Source organism: Indicator indicator, chromosome 20 (genome assembly GCF_027791375.1).
Source record: "Indicator indicator isolate 239-I01 chromosome 20, UM_Iind_1.1, whole genome shotgun sequence".
NCBI lineage: Eukaryota > Metazoa > Chordata > Aves > Piciformes > Indicatoridae > Indicator > Indicator indicator.
In genome coordinates, this window is record NC_072029.1 from 1,600,615 (window position 1) to 1,624,417 (window position 23,803).

The 23,803-nt window shown below is 49.5% G+C and overlaps 1 protein-coding gene across 1 annotated transcript in view; it reads right to left on the reverse strand.

Moving 5' to 3' along the window:
* Positions 1–23,803, reverse strand: part of PTH1R (parathyroid hormone 1 receptor) — an 89,564-nt gene that overhangs the window by 13,218 nt on the left and 52,543 nt on the right. Inside the window, exons 3-7 of the mRNA XM_054390119.1 lie at positions 21,508–21,618; positions 18,818–18,936; positions 9,165–9,259; positions 8,076–8,262; positions 6,189–6,342 (exon numbers count right to left, since the gene is read on the reverse strand). Coding sequence (XP_054246094.1) covers positions 6,189–6,342; positions 8,076–8,262; positions 9,165–9,259; positions 18,818–18,936; positions 21,508–21,618 — 666 coding nt within the window. The remainder of the gene's footprint in view (positions 1–6,188; positions 6,343–8,075; positions 8,263–9,164; positions 9,260–18,817; positions 18,937–21,507; positions 21,619–23,803) is intronic.

Consider the following 23,803-nt stretch of genomic DNA (forward strand, 5'->3'; position numbering starts at 1 on the left):
GCTGGAACCTTTAAACGCCACGGTAATCTAAGAAAGCATAAATAATTAAACACAGAGCCTCACTGAGCACCAGCAGCGCCTACAAAGATGTGTTTGTAGGCAATGCACCCTGCTCGGCAAGCCCCGGCCCGGCCTGGGGGGGTGGGAAGAAAAGATTTAACCCATTTACACCCAGGAGTGTGGAGAAGGGGAGGGCCTGGGGGGAGGTGGTGGGTCGTCAATGTCCCAGCATCATCCATTTCCTGATCATTGCTGGTCCATAGGATCATAGAATGGTTTGGGTTGGAAGGGACCTTGAAGACCACCCTGGGATAGGACAAGGGGCAGTGGATAGAAACTGCAGCAGAGGAGGTTCCACCTCAACAGGAGGAGGAACTTCTTCACTGTGAGGGTCCCAGAGCCCTGGAGCAGGCTGCCCAGAGAGGTTGTGGAGTCTCCCTCTCTGGAGCCTTTCCATCCCCATCTGGATGTGTTCCTGTGTGACCTGTGCTGGATTCTCAGGTCCTGCTCTGGCAGGGGGGTTGGACTGGATGATCTCTGGAGGTCCCTTTCAACCCCTAACATCCTGGGATCTGTGATGTGTGATTTATGAGGGTGCTCATACAAGAGGGGTCAAACACCACACAGATTCATGCTCTGAGTTTATGCCCTCAGACCTTTCTTCTGCTCTTCATTTTCTAGAGTCATGGAATCATTTTGGTTGGAGGTCCCTTCCAATCCCTAACATCCTGTGAGCCTGTGATCAACTGGATCCAATGCCCCTGCCATGGGCAGGGACACCTTCCACTAGCCCAGGTTGCTTAAAGACTTCTCCAACCTGGCCTTGAACAGCTCCAGGGAAGGGGTACCCATGACCTCCCTGGCCAACCTGTTCCAGTGTCTCACCAGTGTCTATCTATGAGCCAGACACATGAGCTCTGGACTGCTGGCCCAGGTAGAAAAGGTTTGAATGCATCTAAATGTGCTGATATTCCATTTGGGATCACCTGAGAAACTGATGAGGTTGAGAGGCAGGTGAGGCTGCTGCCTTGCCTGTGAAGATGGTGAATGCTCATAGGGTCATACAGTCATAGACTCATGGAATCATGGAACCATGGAATCATAGAATCATGGGTTCACAGACTCATAGAATGATGGAACCATAGAATCATGGATTCATAGACTCATGGAATCATAGAATCATGGATTCATAGACTCATAGAATCATGGAATCATAGAATCATGGATTCATAGACTCATGGAATCATAGAATCATGGATTCATAGACTCATAGAATCATGGAATCATAGAATCATGGATTCATAGACTCATGGAATCATAGAATCATGGATTCATAGACTCATAGAATCATGGAATCATAGAATCATGGGTTCATAGACTCATGGAATCATAGAATCATGGGTTCATAGACTCATAGAATCATGGAATCATAGACTCATAAAACCATGGAATCAGAGAATCAAAGGATCCCAGACTGGTTTGGTGGGAAGGGAGCTTTCAAGCACACCCAGTCCAAGCCCCTGCAGTCAGAAGGGTCATCTGCAACTAGAGCATGTTGCTCAGAGCCCCAAACAACCTGACCAGGGATGGGGCATCTCCCACCTCTCTGGGCAACCTGGGACAGGGTCTCAACACCCTCATGGTAAAAAAAAATATAAATCAATAAATCTCTTCCTTCTTTCCAGTTTGAATCTCCTTCTTTCAGTTCAAACCATCACCCCTTGTCCTGTCACAACAGGCCCTGCTCAGAAGTCTGTCCCCAGCTTTCTGACTGGCCCCTTTAGGCTAAAGGACTCACTATTGTGACCTCCAAGTTTGAAAGACAGATTGTTTCAGAGGTTTGGAGGTGTTTGCCACGTACTTATCCCCCTCTAGCCTGTCCTGCACTGCAGAAGAGGCACTGTTTCCATTCATGCTACCCCTGTGCTGTGTGCCAGGTTCCTAGCAACAATAAAACATGCAGGCTTAAATCATTATACCTAAAAAAAAATCCCAGTGTGGGGATTTATTGTGTCCTCTGCACTGCTGCCTCACTCCTTTCAGGCAAGCTGAGGAGAAAGATCCTTCATATGTTCTACAAAACACACAAAGGCAGTTCCTGGCAGCAGCCTTACTGCTACTTTTGTCTCTTCCATTCTTCTTTTTTTTTTCTCTCTCTTTCTTTTTTTTTTTTTTTCCCCGCAATTGATAAATGTAGATGTTCCTAAAGTGACCAGAAGTGGGATGGATTCTCTCCCTCTCTTTTCTCTGGCTCAGTTTGAGGCTCATCAGTGTAACACAGAGTCCTTGGGTCATCAGGTAATTTCTAGAGTTCAATCTTCTCACTGAAGTGCAGAATCACAGAATGGTTTTGCTTGGAAGAGGCTTTTAAGCTCATCAAATCCAAGCATTAATTCAGCACTGCCAGGTCACCACCAAACCATGGCCCTCAGCAACACATCTGCACAGCTCTGAAACCCTTTCAGGGATGGGGACTCCACCACTGCCCTGGGCAGCGTGGGACAGGCTTGGACAATCCTCAAGAGGAAGAAATTGTTCCTCATGTCCAAACTAAACCTCCTCTGGTGCAATGTGAAGCCATTCCTCTTGCCCTGCCCCTTGTTCCTTAGGAGAAGAGACCAACCCCCACCTGGCTCCAACCTCCTTCCAGGGAGTTGCAGAGAGACAGAAGGTCTCCCCTCAGCCTCCTCTTTCCCAGGCTCAATAAGCCCAGTTCCCTGAGCCATTCCTCACAAGAGTTTTGCTCTAGACACTTCAGCAGTTTTGTTGCTCTCCTCTGGACTTGCTGCAGCCCTTCAATGTCCTTCTTGGAGTGAGGACCCCAGGGTTTGAGGTGTGGCCTCCCCCTCTGACAAGCTAACCTTTCAACATGAAGCCAGAGCCTTAGCTTTGCCTCCAGCATCAATTTTGCTTTCAGAGGTTGATGGCTGACCTTTTGCTGTCTCCCCTTGAAAGGTCAATGATGCAGGAGAATTGTCACTGCCTCCTGCTGAGCACTCACAGTGCCCAGTGAGGGGAGAAGAGTTAACCTAAAACCCAAGCCTGAGGTCCTCCTCCAAGTTAAGCCTCTGAAGCTATCCACAAAGAGCAATGCATCCAAAAGGATGCATCTCTGTCAGCAGGGAAGTTAGCCCAGCAGGAAAAACAAAGGGAGACTCCAAAATCCCCTGAGATCCCCTGGGTGGCTGTGAGCACAGAGAGAGGCAGGGGTGGCTGGGGGGATGCACTGTCCTCCACCTTGCACCTGTGTACCCCACGTACAGAGCTGGGCAGCGATGCTGTGAGTGACTTCTACAGAATCCACATTGTATGCGCTGTGCAGTTCCAGTCCATACACACAGTGTGTACAATGCAGGTGCTATAAAGTCAGGAATCTCCCCAGCAGCTGGGAAAAAAGTTGAGGAAACCTCAACCAACCTGAGCAAAGTCTTAGTGGTGACCAGCAACAGGAAACAGGGCAACAGACACAAGCTGGAGCCCAGGAGGTTCCACCTGAACAGGAGGAGAAAGTTCTTTGGTGTGAGGGTGCTGGAGGCCTGTCCCAGGCTGCCCAGAGAGGTTGTGGAATCTCCTTGTGTGGAGAGATCCCAAATCCTCCTGGGCATTGTGCTCCTGGGCAAGCTGCTGTGGGTGCCCTGCTTGAGAAGGAGGTTGGACTGGATGATCTCCAGAGGTTCCTCCCAGCCCCACCATGCTGGGATTCAGTGAGTCTGTGTTGGCTTGAGCAGGTATCTGTCACCCAGGTCAAGCACTACAGGTTATATATCTATGAAACAGTGCTAGAGGAAAGGCAAAGGACCTGATGATTTATTTTGTCAAGTCCATGACCCACTTCATCCTCATGCTGGGGTTCTGTGGTGGCCACCCCAAATCCCTTTTCTCCTCTTTTTTTTTGGTGTGGTATAGTGGTTGGAAAAATGACTTTAATGCCTGTGTCAAAGCTGGGAGTGAGAGGGGTGGCTGCAAGGGGGCTGCTAGAAGAAAGCTTATGACTAAAGGCCTTATGGAGGTTTGGAGAAACATGGTCTTGGTTCCCTGCTGTTTGAAAACCTCTCAGAGGAACAATGCATCTGTTTTCTCAGGCCCCTCTGTGTTGAGTTTCCTCTAATTGAACTAAATGAACCTCCTGTTAGGTCCAACTGTTTTCTGGCAAGGATTGTTCCTGCTTGCAGAGCACCTCTAAGGAACACATTGATCTAGTCATGTCCAGAAGGACTTGTTGGAGTGGTGGCCAGAGGAGGCCACAGCAATGCTGGCAGGGCTGGAAGCCCTCTGCTGTGAGGCCAGGCTGAGAGAGTTGGACTTGGTCAACCTGGAGAAGAGAAGGCTCCAGGGAGACCTTCTGGTGGCCTTCAGTGCTTCAAGGCTGATCAGAAAGCTGGGGACAGACATTTGAGCAGGGCCTGCTGTGACAGGACAAGGGCTGATGGTTTGAACTGAAAGAAGGAGATCCAGACTGGAGAGAAGGAAGAAATGTTTTACCCTGAGGGTGATGAGAGCCTGTCCCAGGTTGCCCAGAGAGCTCAGAGCTGCCCCATCCCTGGACCCAGTCCAGGTCAGGCTGTCTGGGACTGAGCAACCTGCTCTGGTTGCAGATGCTGACTGCAAGGGAGTCGGACTAAATGATCTTGGAAGGCCCTTTCCAAGTCAAGCCATTCCATTTTACACTTCATAAAACAGCTGCAGGAGCTTGAAGTCTGCTGGTGAATTTCTTGTTGCCCATAATGTCACTTTCATTCATTTGTTTTTGTTGGGTGCTGGGGAGGGACAAGGTCCTTTCTGTCATCAGTGTCTTTCCCTGCAAGAAGGGTACTGCAGACCTTGATGGAACTTTGCTGCCTTGTGCCAGGGAGGATGTGGACTGAAATCTTTGGGTCTGACATGAAGGTGCAACTCTATGTCCTGGTTTCTTCAGCAGACTGGAAATAAGATGTTGCAAAAGGGTTTTTGCTCCCCTTGGAAACTTCCAGGCAGGACAAATGACCAAGATTTGGGCTCAGACTTGTCTTTTCTCTGTGTGGAACATCAGCATTATTTATCATTATTTATCACCCATTCCCTGCCACTCCTGGCTGAGGTATGGGCAGGATCCAGTGCCCACTGCAGGGAACTGGAGTTTTTCCACTAACTCCAGAGGGTCTTGGATTGGGATTGTCCTTCCCAGTGCCCACAAGGTATCCAAACAAATCCATCTGTGCTGGTCTCTCTCTCTCTCTGTGGACATTCTCATGCTAATGAAAACAAAGCCAAGAAACAAATGCAACTGGAGGGATTCCAGAGGAATTTCAACTGAGCAGCCTGAAGCCTTTGGAAGGAGGAGAGCTGATGGCTGTTGTGACAGGTGTGACTTCAGCTTTGTGGTGGCTCTGAAAAAATGATTATGTTCTGGCCCTGGTTGGAAGAATTACTGAGAGGAACCTGTGTCTGTTGGAGTGTTTTGCTCTGGCTGCCTCAGGAGCAGCAGCAAGTTGGTTTGGTTTTTCTCCTTCAACCTATGGCATTATTTTCCAGCTGCTTCCCTCCCAGCCGGACTTTGCTCTGGGGAATTGCCTCTTTAAGTCTTCTCTGCACAGTTTAATGCCCTTTTCTGAGAAGAACATGAAACATGGCTTGAAGGTCTGCAAGGGGCTGGGCATGGGGCTTTGGGCTGGTTGTTAAGAAGAGGTGACAATGCTGATCGATATCTAAAGGCTGGATGTCAAGGGGATGGGGCCAGACTCCTTCTGGTGGCGCCCAGCAACAGGACAAGAGACAACAGGCACAAAGTGGAATCCAGAAGGCTCCATCTCAACAGGAGGGGTGCATGGAGAAGAGTGTGACCAGCAGGTTGAGAGGGGTTCTTCTCCTGCTCTACTCTGCCCTACCCAGCCCACATCTGGGGAGCTGGCTCCAGAGGGTGCACTACAATCAGCTGTCACAGGCACACCTGTGCTGACTTGCCAGGATGGCAAGATGTGCTGCCTCTCCAAGCTTGAACTGATCCTTCCAGAGATCCTGGAAGTGTAAATACCACAATTTAGAAAGAACAAAGGCCTCCCAGGAGAACTAACACATCCATGTAAGAGTCACTGCTCTCTGATGCTCACCCTGCCTCTGTCCCCTCCTCTCAATGCATGGCCATGCACTACCTACTTCAAACCTCCAACAGGCTTCTTCCGGGTGACCTAGAAGAAGCTACCATGACTTACCCCAGCCAAATAATGTGAATCCCCAAAGATACTTCTTCTCTGAGAAAAATGCCATGAAGATGAGGCTGTGGAGATAGAGCCCTTCCACCAGGATCCAGTAGTAATTGGTTGCCAGGAAGTAGAGGAAGAAGGTAACTGCTACTTTACAGCCCACCTGCAATGACCACAGAAAGATGAGGTTACAGCAGGAACAGGGCTTAACATTATTGCTCTACAGAAAGCAAACATTTGCCAAGACAAGCTGGATATCAAGATGAGGAAAGGGAAAAAAAATAATATTTTTTTTTTTTGGCAAGGCTTTTACAAGGGAAAAAAAATAATCAGTGGGAGAACAGAAAGGATGAAACCTGTTGCTGAGGGTCGTGGTTTTCTGGTGATCTGGCAGTGCTGGGTTAATGGTTGGACTTGATGATCTTAGGTGATTCTAAATGTTAATAATGTAGAAATAAAAGGAGATTCTTTTATGGTGGCACACCTTTGATGCCCATCCTTTGCCAATGAAAATTAAAATGCACAGGTTGTATACATAGCATAGGAGCATGGAAGGGTTTGATTTGGAAGGGACCTTAAAGATCATCCAGTTCCACCTCCCCAGCCATGGGCAGGGACACCTTCCACCAGATCAGGCTGCTCAAGGCCCTGTCCAGCTTGGCCTTGAACACCTGCAAGGAGAGGATATGAACAACATCTCCAGGCAGCCTCTTCCAGTGTCTTATGTACAGAGGTATGGATCAAATATGGACACATTTCCACCCATTCTCTTTTGCAGAGAGAAGGAAGTAAAACAGAACAAAAAATTAGGTGAATTAAAAATTGTCATCCTTAGAATCACAGAATCATAGAATTTGTGTGGTTGGAAAAGGCCTCTAAGATCATCAAGTCCAATCATCCACCCAACACTACCATGGCCATTAAACCATGTCCCAAAGTGTCATGTCCATATGCTTTTTAAACACCTCCAGGGATGGGGAGTCCACCACCACCTCCCTGAACAGCCTGTTCCAAAGCCTGACCATTCTTTCAGTAAAGAAATAGTTCCTGATGTCCAGCCTAAACCTTTCCTGCTGCAATTTGAGGCCATTTCCTTTCATTCTAACACTTGATCCTAGGGAGAAGAGGCCAACACCTGCCTCACTACAACCTCCTTTCAGGTATTGTAGAGAACAAGAAGGTCTCTCCTAAGCCTCCTCTTCTCCAGACTGATATCTACACACAAAAAAATCACCCTCTACCCTCACTCATAGCCAAAAGTTTTCCATGCAGGGGAAAAAAAAATATACTTTTGGAGAGAACTTCAACATCAGTTTTTATTTTAGGCTGTGGCTCACTGTAGCCTTGACTGGTCTGGATGAGTTGACCATACTGACTCAGATGACCATAGCTGGAACCTGAGGGAACTGTACTGAATGAAGATCTCTCCCTGGTAGACGTCTTTTCTTTTGCAGATGAACTCTCCTCTTTCTCATGATCACAGGCTCACAGGATGTTAGGAGGTTGGAAGAGACCTCTGGAGATCATCAAGCCCAACCCCCCTGCCAGAGCAGGACCTGAGAATCCAGCACAGGTCACACAGGAACACATCCAGATGGGGATGGAAGGTCTCCAGAGAAGGAGACTCCACAACCTCTCTGGGCAGCCTGTTCCAGTGCTCTGTGACTCTCACAGTGAAGAAGTTCCTCCTCCTGAGGTGGAACCTCCTGTGCTGGAGTTTCCATCCATTGCCTCTTGTCCTATCCCAGGGTGCAGCTGAGCAGAGCCTGTCCCCTCCCTCCTGACCCCCAGCCCTCAGATATTGATAAACATTTATTCACTCCCCTCTCAGCCTTCTCCTCTCCAGACTAAAAATGATCAGCTTTCCTCTGTTGCCCCTTCTAAAATGGTACTCACAAAATGTGATTTGTCTGCTGGAGGTGCTTCAGTGATGGATTTCAAGTCTTCCTCTGAGAACCTTTCCATCTCCTCCAAAGCTGAGGCAGAGTACAAGACTGCGTCCTTCACGAAGATGCTCACAGCTCTCAGCATGAAGGAGACAAACAGGTGCATGTGGATGTAGTTTCTAGTGCAGTGCAAACGCCTGCAGGAGAAGACAGAGAAGGATTGGAGTAGTCCAGGTCATCTGTTGGACAAGGTCAGGCTCACCCTTACTTCTGAAGTACCCCAGCTCCTCTCATCAGCGTTGTTCCACTGGGTAGGTTTAGACTGAACATTAGGAAAAAACATTTTTCCCAGCAGGAGTGGTCAGGCACTGGAATGTGCTGCCCAGGGAGGTGGTGGAGTCCCCAAGCCTGGATGTCTTTAAAGGTGGTTTGGATGTGGTGCTTGGGGATATGATTTAGGGGTGAACTTTGCAGAGTAGGGTTCTGGGTTGGACTTGGTGATCCTGAGGGTCTTTTCCTACCTGAATGCTTCTGAATGTTCCTTCTAATGACCAAGCTAAACCTCCCCTAGGGAAACCTGAGGCATTCCCTCTTGTCCTACCACTTCTTCCTTGGGAGAAGAGACCAAGCCTCACCTGGCTCCAGCCTCAGGGAGCTGGATCACCAGGTGGGGGAGATTGGAGGAGTCAGTCTAGCACTTTTACATGGCTGAGGTCCCCTTCTCTAGTCTGTCCTTCATGAGTATTTGGGTTTGGAGTGGAATTTCCCTGATGAAACCTTATCTGTCCCCTAAAGCTAAGGTATAATATGGACAGAAATGCCTAGAGATCTTCCAAGGCAGACCAGCCCCTTCTTGGAGACACCTCTCTTCCCATTTGCTACAAAGAGGGCCCAGAAAACTCTCTGGCAGGCAAGCAGAAGAAGTTCAAACACCCCACCCCACCATCTCCTGAGAAGGTCGACACTACCACAGTTCAGAGCTCAGCTGCAACCTCCTGTGGCCTGCAGGAGAAGCTCATTCCACTCCAGTGCTGGGGAGAGCCCCAAGGGCTTTCCAGGCTAGTGCAAACTCCCTTAGGTATGAAACAGAGCCGCCTACCTGAAGTATCCCAGGATAAGGACAGCAACTGTGAGGGATCCCAGGGAGATGGAGTATCCAACAGTATAAATCAAATAGAGGCGATCAAAGACCTCCTGCAGTAGAGATGGTGGAGAAAATAAGGTCACGTTAGAACGTGTCCTACAGCCCTGGGAGCAGCACAGAGCTGGGCTGTCAAACTTGCTGGAGATCTGGGAAACCTTGGGAAAGCATGGAATCAGAGAATGGAAGGGGTTGGATGGGACATTCAGAGTCCAATCTCCCTGCCAGAGCAAGGTCAGCCAGGGCAGGGCACACAGGGACACATCCAGATGGGCTTTTTAGTCTGGAGAGAAAAAGGCTGAGAGGGGAGTGAATAAATGTTCATCAATGCCTGAGGGCTGGAGGTCAAGAGGGAGGGGTCAGGCTCTGCTCAGTTGCACCCATTTCCTGATCATTGCTGGTCCATAGGATCATAGAATGGTTTGGGTTGGAAGGGACCTTGAAGACCACCCTGGGATAGGACAAGGGGCAGTGGATAGAAACTGCAGCAGAGGAGGTTCCACCTCAACAGGAGGAGGAACTTCTTCACTGTGAGGATCACAGAGCACTGGAACAGGCTGCCCAGAGAGGTTGTGGAGTCTCCTTCTCTGGAGCCTTTCCATCCCCATCTGGATGTGTTCCTGTGTGACCTGTGCTGGATTCTCAGGTCCTGCTCTGGCAGGGGGGTTGGACTGGATGATCTCTGGAGGTCCCTTTCAACCCCTAACATCCTGGGATCTGTGATCCTGTGAAAGTGTCTGGAGAAGACTCCATAACCTCTCTGGGCAGCCTGCTCCAGGGCTCCAGCACCATTACAGTAAAGGATTTTCTCCTCATGTTGAGGTGGCAATTCCTGTGCTCCAGCTGCTGTCTGATGCCCCTTGTCCTGGCCCCTTCTTTTTGACACCCACCCTGCAGATATTTATAAACATCCCTAAGGTCTCCTCTCACATCTGTTGTCATCATTTTGTTGTGAGAGCAGCTCAGAAAGTGATGTTCATCATTCCTAACAGTTGAGGGGAGCTAGGGATTTCTAATGGTCCTGGGGATGGAGTTAGGTTCATCCCATACCTATTGAGCTTTGCAGCATTTTCATCCCAAAGGAACCCAAAGTGCTTAACAAACTATCAGCCAGAGGCAGAGATTACTTGGCAGCTCTTGCTGGAACAAAATCCCCACTGACCTGCAGTTTTTTTTTTTGCTGGCCCCAGTAAATCTGAGCCATAAGCCTCTGCCATACCATTGCTTAATGACTGATGGCCAGGCTGGTGGAGTGTCAACCACCCCCCCAGAAAACAGGGGGAGAATGTACTTTGGCTGGGGGAGATGGGAAAAAGATCACCTGCATTTATTTTTCCTTTTGAAAAATTAAAAGCAGCCTGTGACTGTGGTTATCCAATCCAGACACAACTGGAGCTTGCTAAAGTCCCACTGGAAAAGGGCCTGTCACAGGAGATCTCAAAGGAATTAATCCTGTCCTAGGGTTTAGTTCTCTTGGCTCTCAGTGTTTTACAGTTGGACTTAGAGACCCAGAGCCTTCCATTAAATACTGAGAGCTTTTTCTCTCTGTGTGCTCTCCAGCACAGGTGAGAGGTTGACCTGTTGGAAAGCACAGGAGGACCTGGCAATGCTGGTAGACAATAAGTTGCCCATGAGCCAGAAGTGTGCTCTTGTGGCCAAGAAGATCTCCTGGGGGGCACCAAGAAGGCTGTGGCCAGCAGGTTGAGGGAGGTCCTCCTGCTTCTCTACTCTGCCCTTCTGAGGCCACAGATGGAGAACTGGGTCCAGTTCTGGGCTCCCAAGTTCCAGAGATACAGGGAACTGCTGGGGAGAGTCCAGGATGGGAAGCTGCTGAGGGGCAGCTCTGGAGCAGCTCTGTGAGGAGTAAAGGCTGAGAGCCCTGGGGCTGAGAGCCTGGAGGAGAGCAGCCCCAGAGGGGAGCTGAGCAATGCTCAGCAAGAGCTAAAGGGAGCATGGGGGGCAAGAGGCTGGGGCCAGACTCTGCTCAGTGGTGCCCAGGGACAGCACAAGGGGCAGAGGGCACAAACTGGAACCCAGGAGGTTCCATCTGAGCAGGAGGAGAAAACTGTTTGGTGTGAGGGTGCTGGAGGCCTGTTCCAGGCTGTCCAGAGAGGTTGTGGAGTCTCCTTGTGTGGAGAGATCCCAAACTCACCCTGAGTATTGTGCTCCTGGGCAAGCTGCTGTGGGTGCCCTGCTGGAGCAGGGGTTGGACTGGATGATGTCCAGAGGCCCTTTACAACCCAAACCATGCTGGCATTCTGGGATTCTGTGCTGGGGCTGGAAGTTTGAGTGAATAACTTCCTGAAAAGGGTTAAAACTCCTGCACCATCCTAGCTCCTACTGCCTTTTACCATCTGAAATCAGAAATAAACCCAGAAGAATCCTCCCAATTCAGCATCTTTCTCCTGGCTCCCTCCTCCCCTGCCTCCCGCTGGGTTGCAATAACATTGGTAAGGCTGGGCTCTGAATGACAGCTCTGATTTTTGGATTTGAGGCTAGAAATGCTGTCCTGGAATGTGAAACCTCAAGCCCTATTACATCAGAGTCCCCCCAGATATGGGAATGTTTCTTTGTGGTTTCCACTGGGCACGTGGTGAGCTTGCCAGGAGTCATCTACGTGTGTCTGTGTGCGTATTGAGAGGTAGCTGGAGATATATTTTTATATCTGTGGAGGCAGCAGGCACTAAAAAGCCAATGTGAGCAGATTTGAGAACCTTAGAGGAGAGAGAAAAAAAACAACAAACCCCAACCACCCAACAAAAACCACCTTCCCTTCAAAGCCTGCCAGGCTTCTCCAACTCCCATGCTGGAACGAGGGTTAAAAAAAAAAAAAAAAAGAAGAACCATCTTTGCCTCCAACGTGGAAATTAAAGAAGAAATGAAAATCCTCCTCCAATTTTAGGTTTCTTGAGGACTGGGCAGTTTGTGTGGCTTTGACAAAAGCAGCCCTGAGCTCTATTCAGAAATGGAACAGGAAAGATCCACCTTCCTATGGGACAATGTCAGCCTTGTGGCAGTGATGGCCTTGGGAAGGGTTTGCTGATTGGCTGGCAGGAGGTTTTGGAAGGCTGTGGTTAACTGCTCTGATGAACCACAGGGCCTCTTTTTGAAAGAGTATGGAGTAAGAACTGCCAAGACATACACATGCATGGAGACAGGCTGGGAAGCTTGCTTGCAGACCAAGGTGAGATGATTCTCACCCAATATCTCCATGAGGATCACTTCAGGGAAAGTGGTTTTTTGGATGGGGAGCTTAGGTTGTTGGGGGAAACCTCAGGAGCAAAAAGTTGAGGTTCTCCAAAAAGGCTGCACAGGGCAGCTTGTGCTTGCTGGTTCCCAAGAGTGTTTGTCCTCAAGGATGGTGAGACCTGGACTTGCCCAGGAGGAAAAGTACAACCTCTAAAGGCAATTCCAGGTCTCAGTCGTCATCTAGCATGAGGGAGGTCCCAGCCTGGTGGAAACCACAATGCTGAATCAGGAAAGATCATCCAGGTAAAAAACACTGAGTCATCTGCCAGCTGAAACAACCACCTCCATGGCTGAGAACCCCATTTTTGGAGCTGAGATGGATGGAGTTTAAATAATTCACAGAATAACCACAAAGGTCATGCATGGCCAAGCCATGGACACAACCTGAATCTCCATGGTTCCAAGAGAGTGCACTACATAATTAAGGAACCATAGGTTCACAGAATAGCTTGGGCTGGAAGGGACCTTAAAGATCATCCGGCTCCAACTCCCCTGCAGTGAGCAGGGACATTTTCCACTAGCTCAGGATGCCCAAATCCCCTTCCAACCTGCCCTTGAATGCTGCCAGGGATGGGTAATCCATAGCTTCTTTGGACAACCTGCTCCAGTGTTTCACCACCCTCATAGGAAAGAATTTCTTCCTAATAGCTAATCTAAATTTCCCCTCATTTGGTTTAAAACCATCACCTCTCATCCTGTCACTACCCTCCTGGATGAAGAGTCCCTTCCAATCTTTCCTGTAGGCCTCCTTTAAGTCCTGAAAGGCCACCAGAAGGTCTCTCTGAAACCTTCTCTTCTCCAGGCTGATCAATGTCACCTCTCTCAGCCTGGCCTCTCAGGAGAGGTCCTCCAGCCCTCTGATCGTTTCTGTGGCCCAAATATGGGGAAGGTGTGGGATGGACCTAATGCCTCCTTTCTTCCACTCTTACAGCTCTCCTGTGCCTCTTGCATTTGCCAAGAGGGCCTGCAGAAGAATGCTCTGGAGGCTTTCTCTTCACATGGCTGAGCCAGTTGTGGTTGCTCCCGGAGGATGCTGGGCAGGGTGGAGCTCCTCTGATGTGGCTGAGCTGGTTTTGGTGCTGGTGAGATGACTTTCCACCAAGTCATGCACCATGCATCCTCTCTAGGTCACGCTCTGTGATGCTCTCAGGCACTGTACAGCCTTGTTCAGGATGAAACAAAATGGGCTGCAGCTGCCCCAGGGGAGGCTGAGGTTAGACATTAGAAGAAACTTCTTCCCCAAAGTGGTTCTCAAACCCTGGAACAGGCTTCCCAGGGAAGTGGTGGAATCCCTGTGCCTGGAGGGGTTTAAAAGCTTCAGAGATGTGGTAGTGAGGACACCACCCTTGGGAGAGTTATAGAGTGGTTGGAGTTGATGATCTCAAAGCTGTTTTCCAACCCAAACCACTCCATGATGTGAGGCACCTCTTTCCCTCATCCTCTCTAGTCACACACTGCAAAGCTCCAGCAGCCCTCAGCCATCTGTGCTGTGCAGCAGGTGAGATGATGTCCCCAGTGAGCCAGCCCAGCTCTCCCTGCCTTCCCCACCTCCCTCCAGCCATAACTCAGAGGCTGACAGTAGACTAAACCTAAGTATTATTTCAGATGTGTTGCCTGCTGAACCTGCAACCAGATCTCCTTTTTCACCTCCTTCTTGGTTTGGTGGGAGGCTTCCTCTCTGCTTCCCTTTGCATCTCAGCTTTCCACCAACCTGGCCTCAGGGTGGAAACTTCACAGCAGCTTGGTTGGCTTTGGGAGAGCAGGAAACCAAACCAAAGCTGGAGATGGCTTCTGCATGAACTCAGCAAGCGTATGGAAAAACTCAAAATAAACAAGACCTAGCCACCACGGACATCCATGGGGTGGATGTGTCTGCCTCACATGAGGGTCCCTGCATTCCACTCTCCATGTGGCTTGGGCATCTTCCAGGTGTGTGACCCTCACAGCAGTTGGCTGTTACATTACCATGCTGTGCTCAGGGCTTGGTTTGACTCCTAATTTGCCCTCTTCCACCAAAGGGGAGATAATCTGTGCTGATCTAAGTCCAGAAGAAAACTTCTTTCCTCTGCAGAACAACTCACAACTTCATCAGAGCACCAGGCATGGGGTCTTGAGGCCCCATCAACTGTGGAACCACAGCTGTGCTTTCCCTCTTGTGTTGCAGCTGTAGTACAGGCTGTGTGAAGAGGTCTGCTCCCTCCAGTTCTGCTAGGGCTTGACCCACTGGAAAGCAGCTCCATGGAGAAGGACCTGGGATTCCTTCTGGTGGGCAGTGAGTTGTCCATGGGACAGCAATGTGCCTTTGTAACCAAGAAGACCAATGGTATCTTGAGGTGCATGAAGAAGAGTGTGGCCAGCAGGTCAAGGGAGGTTCTCCTTCCCTTCTACTCCACCCTGAGACCACATCTGGAGTACTGGCTCCAGTTCTGGGCTTCCCAGTTCAAGAGGGATGGGGATATACAGAAGAAAGTCCAATGGAGGCTACAAGGATGATTTAGGGACTGGAACATCTGTCTGATGAGGAAAGGCTGAGAGACTTGGGGCTGTTGAGCCTGGAGAAGAGCAGCCTGAGAGGGGATCTGATTACAAACATCTGAAGGGTGGGTGTGAAGAAGGGGCCAGGCTCTTTTCAGTGGGTTCTAAAATTCTATGATTCTATGATTCTGTGATCCAATGATTCTATGATTCAATGATTTTATGATTCAATGATTCTATGATTCTGTGATCCAATGATTCTATAATTCTATGATTTTATGATTCAATGATTCTATGATTCCATGATTTTATGATTCAATGATTCAATGATTCTGTGATTCAATGATTCTATAATTCTATGATTTCATGATTCAATGATTCTATGATTCTGTGAATCTTCAGTAGCCAGCAGCAGCCTACCAGCTCTCTTGCTTAAAGAGGAGACCTCAATCTCCAGGGCTGTCAATCCAGCCTCCTCCAGCTACTTTTGCCTTAGAAGCCAACCCAAGAACTTTTGCTCAGGGGGCAGTTCTGAGCTGTTAATTGCCCAGGCTCTGCTGGCTTTGCCCTACTTGGCCGCCGTCTGGACGTGGTTTCCCTGCCCCGTGTGCAGTAATCCTATTGATGTGGCTCAGGGGGAACAAAAAGGCAGCAGGAGACACAGAATCTCTCTGGGGCTTCTCTGTTTGCTCTTTTTGCTCAATCTTCTAATTATCCCACCGTGGCTAAAATGAGAAAATTGCCCACCTAACCAGACAGAGGTTGACAGAGCTGTCTCTAACGGTGCATGCAACATGGGCGCTTGTTTAGGCATGGGGATGGAGCTATCTATGGGCTCCAGGCTATTTCTAGAGATAGCAATGCAGGGGGGTTATATATAGGCACAGAGATGGTTTTCCCTAATGCTTTGTAACGTGTAGCTGCTTAAAAATCTCCCCTGGTGACATCTGCTGGGATGGTGTCCTGTTCAGAGTCGGCCCACGGATCTCCTTCCAAACCCTTGCTTGGATGCAGCTGTTGCTGGTGACGCAGAGATGCTGCTCCCCAGAGAGGGGAAATAATAATAGAAACCAATCCCTCCCTCCAGAAGATGGCTCTATCTTGCCAACATCCCCCCACTCTGACAGCTCTTGACATAGTTACTCTGAAAAGAACAAAACACCAGACCTCAAAGGAAGCTTTATTCAGACCAGCGTCTCAGAGCCACGCTTGGGTGTGAGAGAGAAGAGGCTTCCTCATTCTCTGAAAGCCTCAGGCTGCTCTTCTCCAGGCTCAACAACCCCAGGGCTCTCAACCTTTGCTTCTCACAGAGCTGTTCCAGGCCCTTCAGCAGTTTCCCAGCCTCCACTGAGCTTTCTCCAGCAGTTCCCTCTCTCTCTTGAACTGAGGATCCCAGAACTGGACCCAATATTCCAGATGTAGCCTTACTAGGGTGGCGTAGAGGGGCAGGAGAACCTCCCTCACCCTGCTGGTGATACTCTTCTTCATGCACCCCAGGACACCATTGGCCTTCTTGGCCCCAAGGGCACATTTCTGGCTCATGGGGAACTTGTTGTCCACCAGCATTCCCAGCAACTTTCCTTCGAGTTGCTTTCCTGCAGGTGACCTCTCACCTGTAGTGGTGCAGGGGGTTATTATTTTTCAGGTGCAGGATCCTACACTTGCCCTCAATGAACATCTTAAACCAGACAACTCTCTTCTTCTTTATACCCTTTTCCTATTAATTGCTCTTGGCTAAGACCTAGCTGCCAGCCTGGGAGGTTTCAACAAGAGGAGCACCTTTCCCTAGGGAAAAGCCAGCAGATTTGCTCAGACTGAGAGGTCAGCAGCAGATGATTCCCCTCTCAGTACATGTCTGAGAGAGGTGGGACAGGAGAGACAATGACTTCAGAGGGGTAAAGAAGCTGTGTACCTTAATGAAGCTCTCAGTGTGAGGAGGATGCTCAGTGCCTCCAACAGCTACTCCAGAAAGTTCTTAGAAACCTCTAGTGCTAAAATATTCCTTTCTAGTCTCTGGGCTGGGGACAAATGAGTCCCACCAAACTTTTGAACCTTCTCCAGCACTAAGACAACACACTTCAATATCAAGTAGCTGGACCTGGATCCTTGTCTGTCCCTTGACTGTGTGACCTACTGCCTGTAGCTGCCCCAGCAGCATCTGTCCTCATCAAACAACTTCATTCACACAGTGCTCCACCACTGAGAAGAAAGAAGCACAAACCCCCACGATGCTGTGGTTGGATTTATAATGAAGAACACTCTCCCAAAGGGACCATGCATCGTCTCCAAGCCTGCTCCCCACCATGAAGCTTGTGCGTAGATCTCCAGCTCTCTGAACAGAACTCCTCCCTGCAAATGATCAACTCCATAACCTGGATCCAAGGAGGACATCTCAGGGAATCACCAAATCACAGAATGGGTTTGGAAGGTAAAGAGCTTTAAGACCATGGAGTCCAACCAAGAACCCAGCACTGCCAGGGCACCACTAAACCATGGCCCTCAGCACCACAGCTCCATGGCTTTGAAACCCCCCCAGGGATGGGGACTGCACCACTGCCCTGGGCAGCCTGGGACAGGGCTTGACAACCCTCAAGGGGAAGAAATTGTTCCTCATGCCCAACCTAAACCTCCTCTGGTGCAACTTGTGTCACTTTCCTCTTGTCCTGTTGCTTGTTCCTTGAAACCCCTTTCAAGCACCACAGAGAAACCAGAGATTTCTGATAAATTCTGTGAAAATTTCAGAAGGAGAGCAGCAGCCACACATGGGTGGGAATCTCTCTCTCTGCAAAACAAGCAGGTCACATCCTCTCAGGTGACACCACTGACAGCTTTGCTGTCATGTTAGTACAGAATTCCTTCTGTGATTCACTCAGCTTGGGAGATTGTAGTCACAAAATGGTGGGAGTTGGAAAGGACCTCTGGAGGTCATTGAATCCAACTCCCCTGCCAAAGCAGGATCACTTGGGTGAGTCACACAGGAATGTGTCTCAGATGGGTCTTGAAAGTCTCCAGAGAAAGAGATTCCACAACCCCTCTGGGCAAATGTTGCTACAGAGATGAGATCTTGCTCCAGAGTCCCAGTTAGGCTCAGACCCAGAGGAGCAGCAGCACATTTCTACCAGCTGCTGTTTGACCAACCACCTGAATTTGTGTCAAAATAAGGCCCATAGTTATGATGTGTAGACAGTCACCTTCCTTTTTATATTCCCAGGAGAACATCAAACCCTCTCCACCTGCAGGGAAATCCTTTCCTAATGTTGGACTGGTGCCCACTGATTCAAAATTGTTGCTAGAGCAGAATTCCTCTGAGATCTGCTCTCACATGTTCACTTGCATCAGCAAAGGACTTGGTGCCCACCCATCTTGAATGAACAGGCCACAGGAAACCTCTGAGCCTTAATTTACACCTCTCAACCAAGAGGTTCTCTGTTCATCACTGACAGAAGGAGGTTTTAGCTCACTGTCTGTCCATCCCCTAGCAGAGACCAGGACATAAGCACTGGAATTGCAACCTGGTAGCAAAATGATTGGGAAGAGGAATTCTCAATGGCATGGAAGAGCCTCCAGCTGCTTCTTAGTGTTTGAAAGCCTGCTTCAAGCTGTCCCCACAGTCTCTTTACAAATGGGATCATGGCAACTGGAGGAACCCTTGCTGGTTTGGAGGACAATTTCAGGCTTTGAGGAAAATTTCTGCCTTTGAGGACAGCTTGAAGTTTGAGGAGCTCCTCATCAGCACCACGATGTGGCTTTAGCAAGCTCAGACTATAGTTTCCAAGAGGATGCAACAAACTAGAGCTCATCAAGGGCTTCAGATGAGACAGTGCCCCTTAGGCAAGCCCTGGGTGATGCCACCAGGTCATGCTACAAGCACAAAAGCAGTTGCCTACCCTTTCCCTGGTCTCGTTGGTGAGGAACTTGGCACACTCGCTGTAGTTTGCCCAGGTGCGGTTGTTGCCTGGGACCAGCTCCCAGCTCCCGTTCAGGTCACACCGCCGATAAGCATGGCCTGTGGGACAGAAAGGAGACAGGGTAAGCAGGACCAGACCTGGTAGAACAAGAGAAACTGCTTCCAAGGGTGGATTCCATCAGCCCCATGCCTCCTGCCTGCTTTGAAGCTCAGCTGCAAGAGCACAGTTTCCGTCTCCACCACAACTTGGTCAATTTTCTATCCGAGAAGCATCAGAGAGCCAATAACAGGTTGAGATATTTGGGTCTCCAAACCAAGGAGAGAAACTTTGAACAGTCCATCCCAGAGCACAGAGCTGGGTCTCTCTCTATGAAAACTAGGAGTGGTCTACACTGTGCTGCTTTTTGTTTGCAGGTTCAGTCCATCTTGGGATGGGTACCCTTCTCAGGAGCAGGAAGAAAGAAAAGAAGGAAAGGCTTCTGCTTGGGATCCAGCTGCTGCATGAGAGCATCCATGCCCAGATGTCTGTCTGGGGGTATCTTTGTATGAGCTGGGTGTAAAATGTACCATGATAGTTAACAGGGATGAAACCAGGGGAATTGCCTGGAGAAGAGAAGGCTCCAGGCAGAACTTCTGGTGGCTTTTCAGGACTTAAAGGGACCAAGAAGAAAGCTGGGGACAGACTACTGAGCAAGGCCTGTTGTGACAGGACAAGGGATGATGGTTTGGAACTGAAAAAGGGAGATCCAGACTGGATATAAAGAAGAAATTGTTTACCTTGAGGGTGGTGAGACCCTGTCCCAGGTTGCCCAGAGAAGTGGTAGATGCCTCATCCCTGGAACCATTCCAGGTCATGTTCAATGAGGCCCTGAGCAACCTGCTCTAGATGCAGATGTCCTTGTTGACTGAAGGGGGTTTGGACTAGATAAGCTTTAAATGTCCCTCTCAACTCAAACCATTCCATGACCCTATGAAACCAGTGAACAGATCTCTCTGTCCTGTGAGTACAAAGGGAAAGCTTCTTGAGATCTCTTCATCTAAGCCTCTTGATTTGACTCCCACCCTAGGTGATTGTGCACAGCAGTGAGGTGGCAATCCATGCAATGAGTTGGCAATCCATGCCACGAGGTGGCAATCCATGCCAGGAGATGGCAATCCATGCCAGGACATGGCAATCCATGCCAAGAGGTGGCAATCCATGCCATGCTGGGTTATGGAGCACAAAGGGATGACTGCCTGGACCTCCTGGACTCTGATGTGAAGAGCATCTGTAAGAGGTCATCAGCCAAAGGTTAAGCTGGCTCAAACCACAGTCCCTTATAGAAGAGGCAGGGCAGACTGTGTGCAAGCAGGGTGGAAAGTCCTGACCTGCCTGCTGAAAGCAGCATCAGTGTTCTGCTGGGAACATGCAGTCCTAATTCTCTCATGTTCCAGCCTAGGGGTGTAGAGCTCTGCTGCAGAAAGGGGAAAGCTTTGGCTGTGAAAGTCCACTGAGGAGTGAGTGTGATTCAGTTGCTTCTAAACACATGCCCAGACTTCGTGGCACCACCAGCAAGCCAAGCAATGTGCTGCCTGAGGGGAAGGGAGATAGGGAGGAATTCACATCTTCTGGTTAGCAGCATGGTGCTCAGATACCCACCACAGGGGGCTGGGCAAGGCATTAAGGGCTTGCAATGAACAAACTTGGGAAGAATATAAATTGGAGGAGTATCTTGAAGGCTTCTGATGTGACACAGAGCTTTGTGGCATCAGGTTTGTAACACTGCAGGGCTGCCCTCTTGGGAGGAATAGATGTTCAGAATGTCCCAGTGCAGACTGGGAGGGGCAGGTGGGACACTGCTTGTTGGTTAGGTTAAACCAGAAAGTTTCTTTCAGCATGAAAACAATAATCACTGAATCCCAGCATGGTGAGGCTTGGAAGGGACCTCTGGAGCTCAGCCAGTCCAACCCCTGCTAAAGCAGGGCACCCACAGCAGCTTGCCCAGGAGCACAATGCCCAGGGGGGTTTGGAATCTCTCCACACAAGGAGACTCCACAACCTCTCTGGGCAGCCTGGCACAGGCCTCCAGCACCCTCACACCAAAGAACTTTCTCCTCCTGTTCAGGTGGAACCTGCTGGCTTCCAGTTTGTGCCCATTGCCCCTTGTGCTGTCCCTGGGCACCACTGAGCAGAGTCTGGCCCCAGCCTCTTGCCCCCCATGCTCCCTTTAGCTGTTGCTGAGCATTGCTCAGCTCCCCTCTGGGGCTGCTCTCCTCCAGGCTCTCAGCCCCAGGGCTCTCAGCCTTTGCTCCTCACAGAGCTGCTCCAGGCCCCTCAGCAGCTTCCCAGCCTCCACTGGACTCTCTCCAGCAGTTCCCTGTCTCTCTTGAAATGAAGAGTCCAGAAGTGGACCCAGTAGGCCAGGGCAGAGTAGAGGACAAAGAAAACCTCCTTTGACCTGCTGGCCACACTTGTCTGAAAGCTCCCCAGGAGCCCATTGGCCTTCTTGGCCATGAGGGCACACTGTTGGCTTACGAGCAACTTCTTGTCCACCAGCACTCTCAGGTCCTTCACTTTGGAGCTGCTTTCCAGCAGGTCAATCCCTCAGCTGGACTGGTGCAGGACTTCTAATTTTGGGTGTCCCTTGCTGGGGCTTGTCAGGCTGTGTTGGCACTGAGGAGAACACCTACCTTTGTGGTTGAAGTCATAGATATACTCTGGACATGGCATAGCCACCACTTTGCCTGGCACACCTTCAGGCCAGCACACAATGCCATCCCACTCAGGAAGACAAAAGCCATCTGTGGAGGAGACACAAAGAGAAAGAGGAGTCACTGGAGCTGCAGGGGTGACACTGAGGCTCCACTCTTTGGAGAGGACTCAGTTTAAGGAAGTTGCTCTTAGGCATCACTGCAATTTTCTTCTCAGTGTCTAGCTCCAGGAGTTGCAGCTTCTCCCAGGCTGTATTTCAGAAGGAGAAGGTCAGACATGAGATAATGGCTGAGAGGGATCCATGGGTCAGGAAAGTTGCTTTCCCTTGTGAGCTGGAAAACAGGAAAATGGGGCAGGAGGAGAGGAGAATGGAGAACAGGAGCATTCCTGACTCTGGAGTGATGGGCAGCCTGGAGATGCCCAAGAGTTTTGCTGGGTATAACCTTGATAGGGTAGCATGAATTTGAGCCTGGTCTACCAAGGAGGCAGTTCAGGCTTCCATGAAAGGTCCCCATGCCCACAGAGTAGATTAGCTGTGAGTTGACACCTACAGGCCATTAATTCAAGGTTTGATGCAATTTTAACTCCTTCTCTAGGTCTACCAGTCCCATGATCTATCATAATGCTTCCCTGATTTCTCAGATGTCCTTCTATGCCCAAACTGCAGTGAGGGTTTAAGTACCACTAAGACTAGAAAGAACCTAGAGACAACTGTGGAAGTATTTCTAGCCATAAATAGGGCTGGGGATCCATCTCTTCACCAAAGGAACAAGTGACAGGACCAGAGGAAATGGCCTCAGGCTGCCCCAGTGGAGGTTCAGGTTGGACAAGAGGAACAATTTCTTCCCCTTCTGGGTGTCAAAGGCCTGGCCCAGGCTGCCTAGGGCAGTAGTGGAGTCCCCATCCCTGGAGGGGTTTCAAAACCATGAAGCCATGGTGTTGAGGGACATGGTTCAGTGGTGACCTGGTAGTGCTGGGTTAACAGTTGGACTCAGTGAGCTTGAAGGTCTTTTCCAAGCACAATTATTGTGTCCTTTGGTTTTAAACTAAAGAAGGGTAGGTTGAGACTGGACCTTAGGAAGATATTCTTTACTGTGAGGGTGGGGGAACACTGGGCCAGGTTGCTGGGGAAGGAGGTAGCTTCCCCATCCCTGGAACCACTCCAGGTAATATTTTCTGGGGCTCTGAGCAACCTGCTGTAGGTGCAGATGTCCCTGCTGACTGCTTTGGGGTTGGACTGGGTGACCTGGAACGTCCCTCCCAACCCATTCTGTGACTCTAATTTCATGACTTGTCCTGAGTAATGACCTGATGGAATTTCTATTTCCTACAGTTTTTCATCTTTCCCTCCCATGAGATTCTTTTCCTCTATGACTTCACCCATCCCAGCTCTCTGTTTCCCTGTGATGTCATGCTGGGGTGAGATGCAGGTCATGCACTGATGGATTTGGAGGCCTGCCCATGCTAATTGCCTGGCAGTGCACACACACTGATTGACCACTCATCTCCTGCCAAGCACAGCGTGCAAGGGGGGAGTTTTCCCAGCTTTCCCAACCTGCTTCCTCACTCTTGGATTTCTGCCCTTTGCTCAGTCACAGGTTTGCAGCCAAGGAGCAGAAGGAGAAGGGACAGGTGGAGGAACCACATGAGCCCCACTGCCTTGGGAATGCAAAGATCCTGGGAACTCTTTTATCTCTTTGAGCTCATTGATCCTTCCTAACCCAAAATGAATCACAGAATGGTTTGGGTGGGAAGGGACCTTAAAGATCATCCAGTTCCACCCCCCTGCCATGGGCAGGGACACCTTCCACTAGCCCAAGTTGCTCAAAGACCTGACCTTGACCACTTCCAGTGAGGGGGCATCCACATTTTCCCTGGGCAACCTGTTCCAGTGTCTCACCACCCTAAGTCCTCAGCATTGCTGTAGTAAAAAGGAGGAAGAAGTTTATTGCATTTTCTCTGCTTCCAGTGAAATTAGAGGAAGAATAACCCTGGATTTCCTCTTCATGGATATTGGGAAAGCCCTTCCCTTTGGCTTAGTATATTGCAGGATTCCTTATACTCTGAAATCCAATTTATTTATGTTGTCAGCTCTCTGAAGGGTGAAAAAAATACCCCCCAAAGTTTGGATTAGGATAAAATGTTATTGTCTCTAAGGGTTGGGGTTGTTTGTTTGTTTGTTTGGGGTTTTTTTGCAGACAAGAAAGTAAATAAATATTTTGTGTAGCCCTCCGAGTGGTTGTCCTTAAAATAAAATCAATTCTTTGGGGAAAA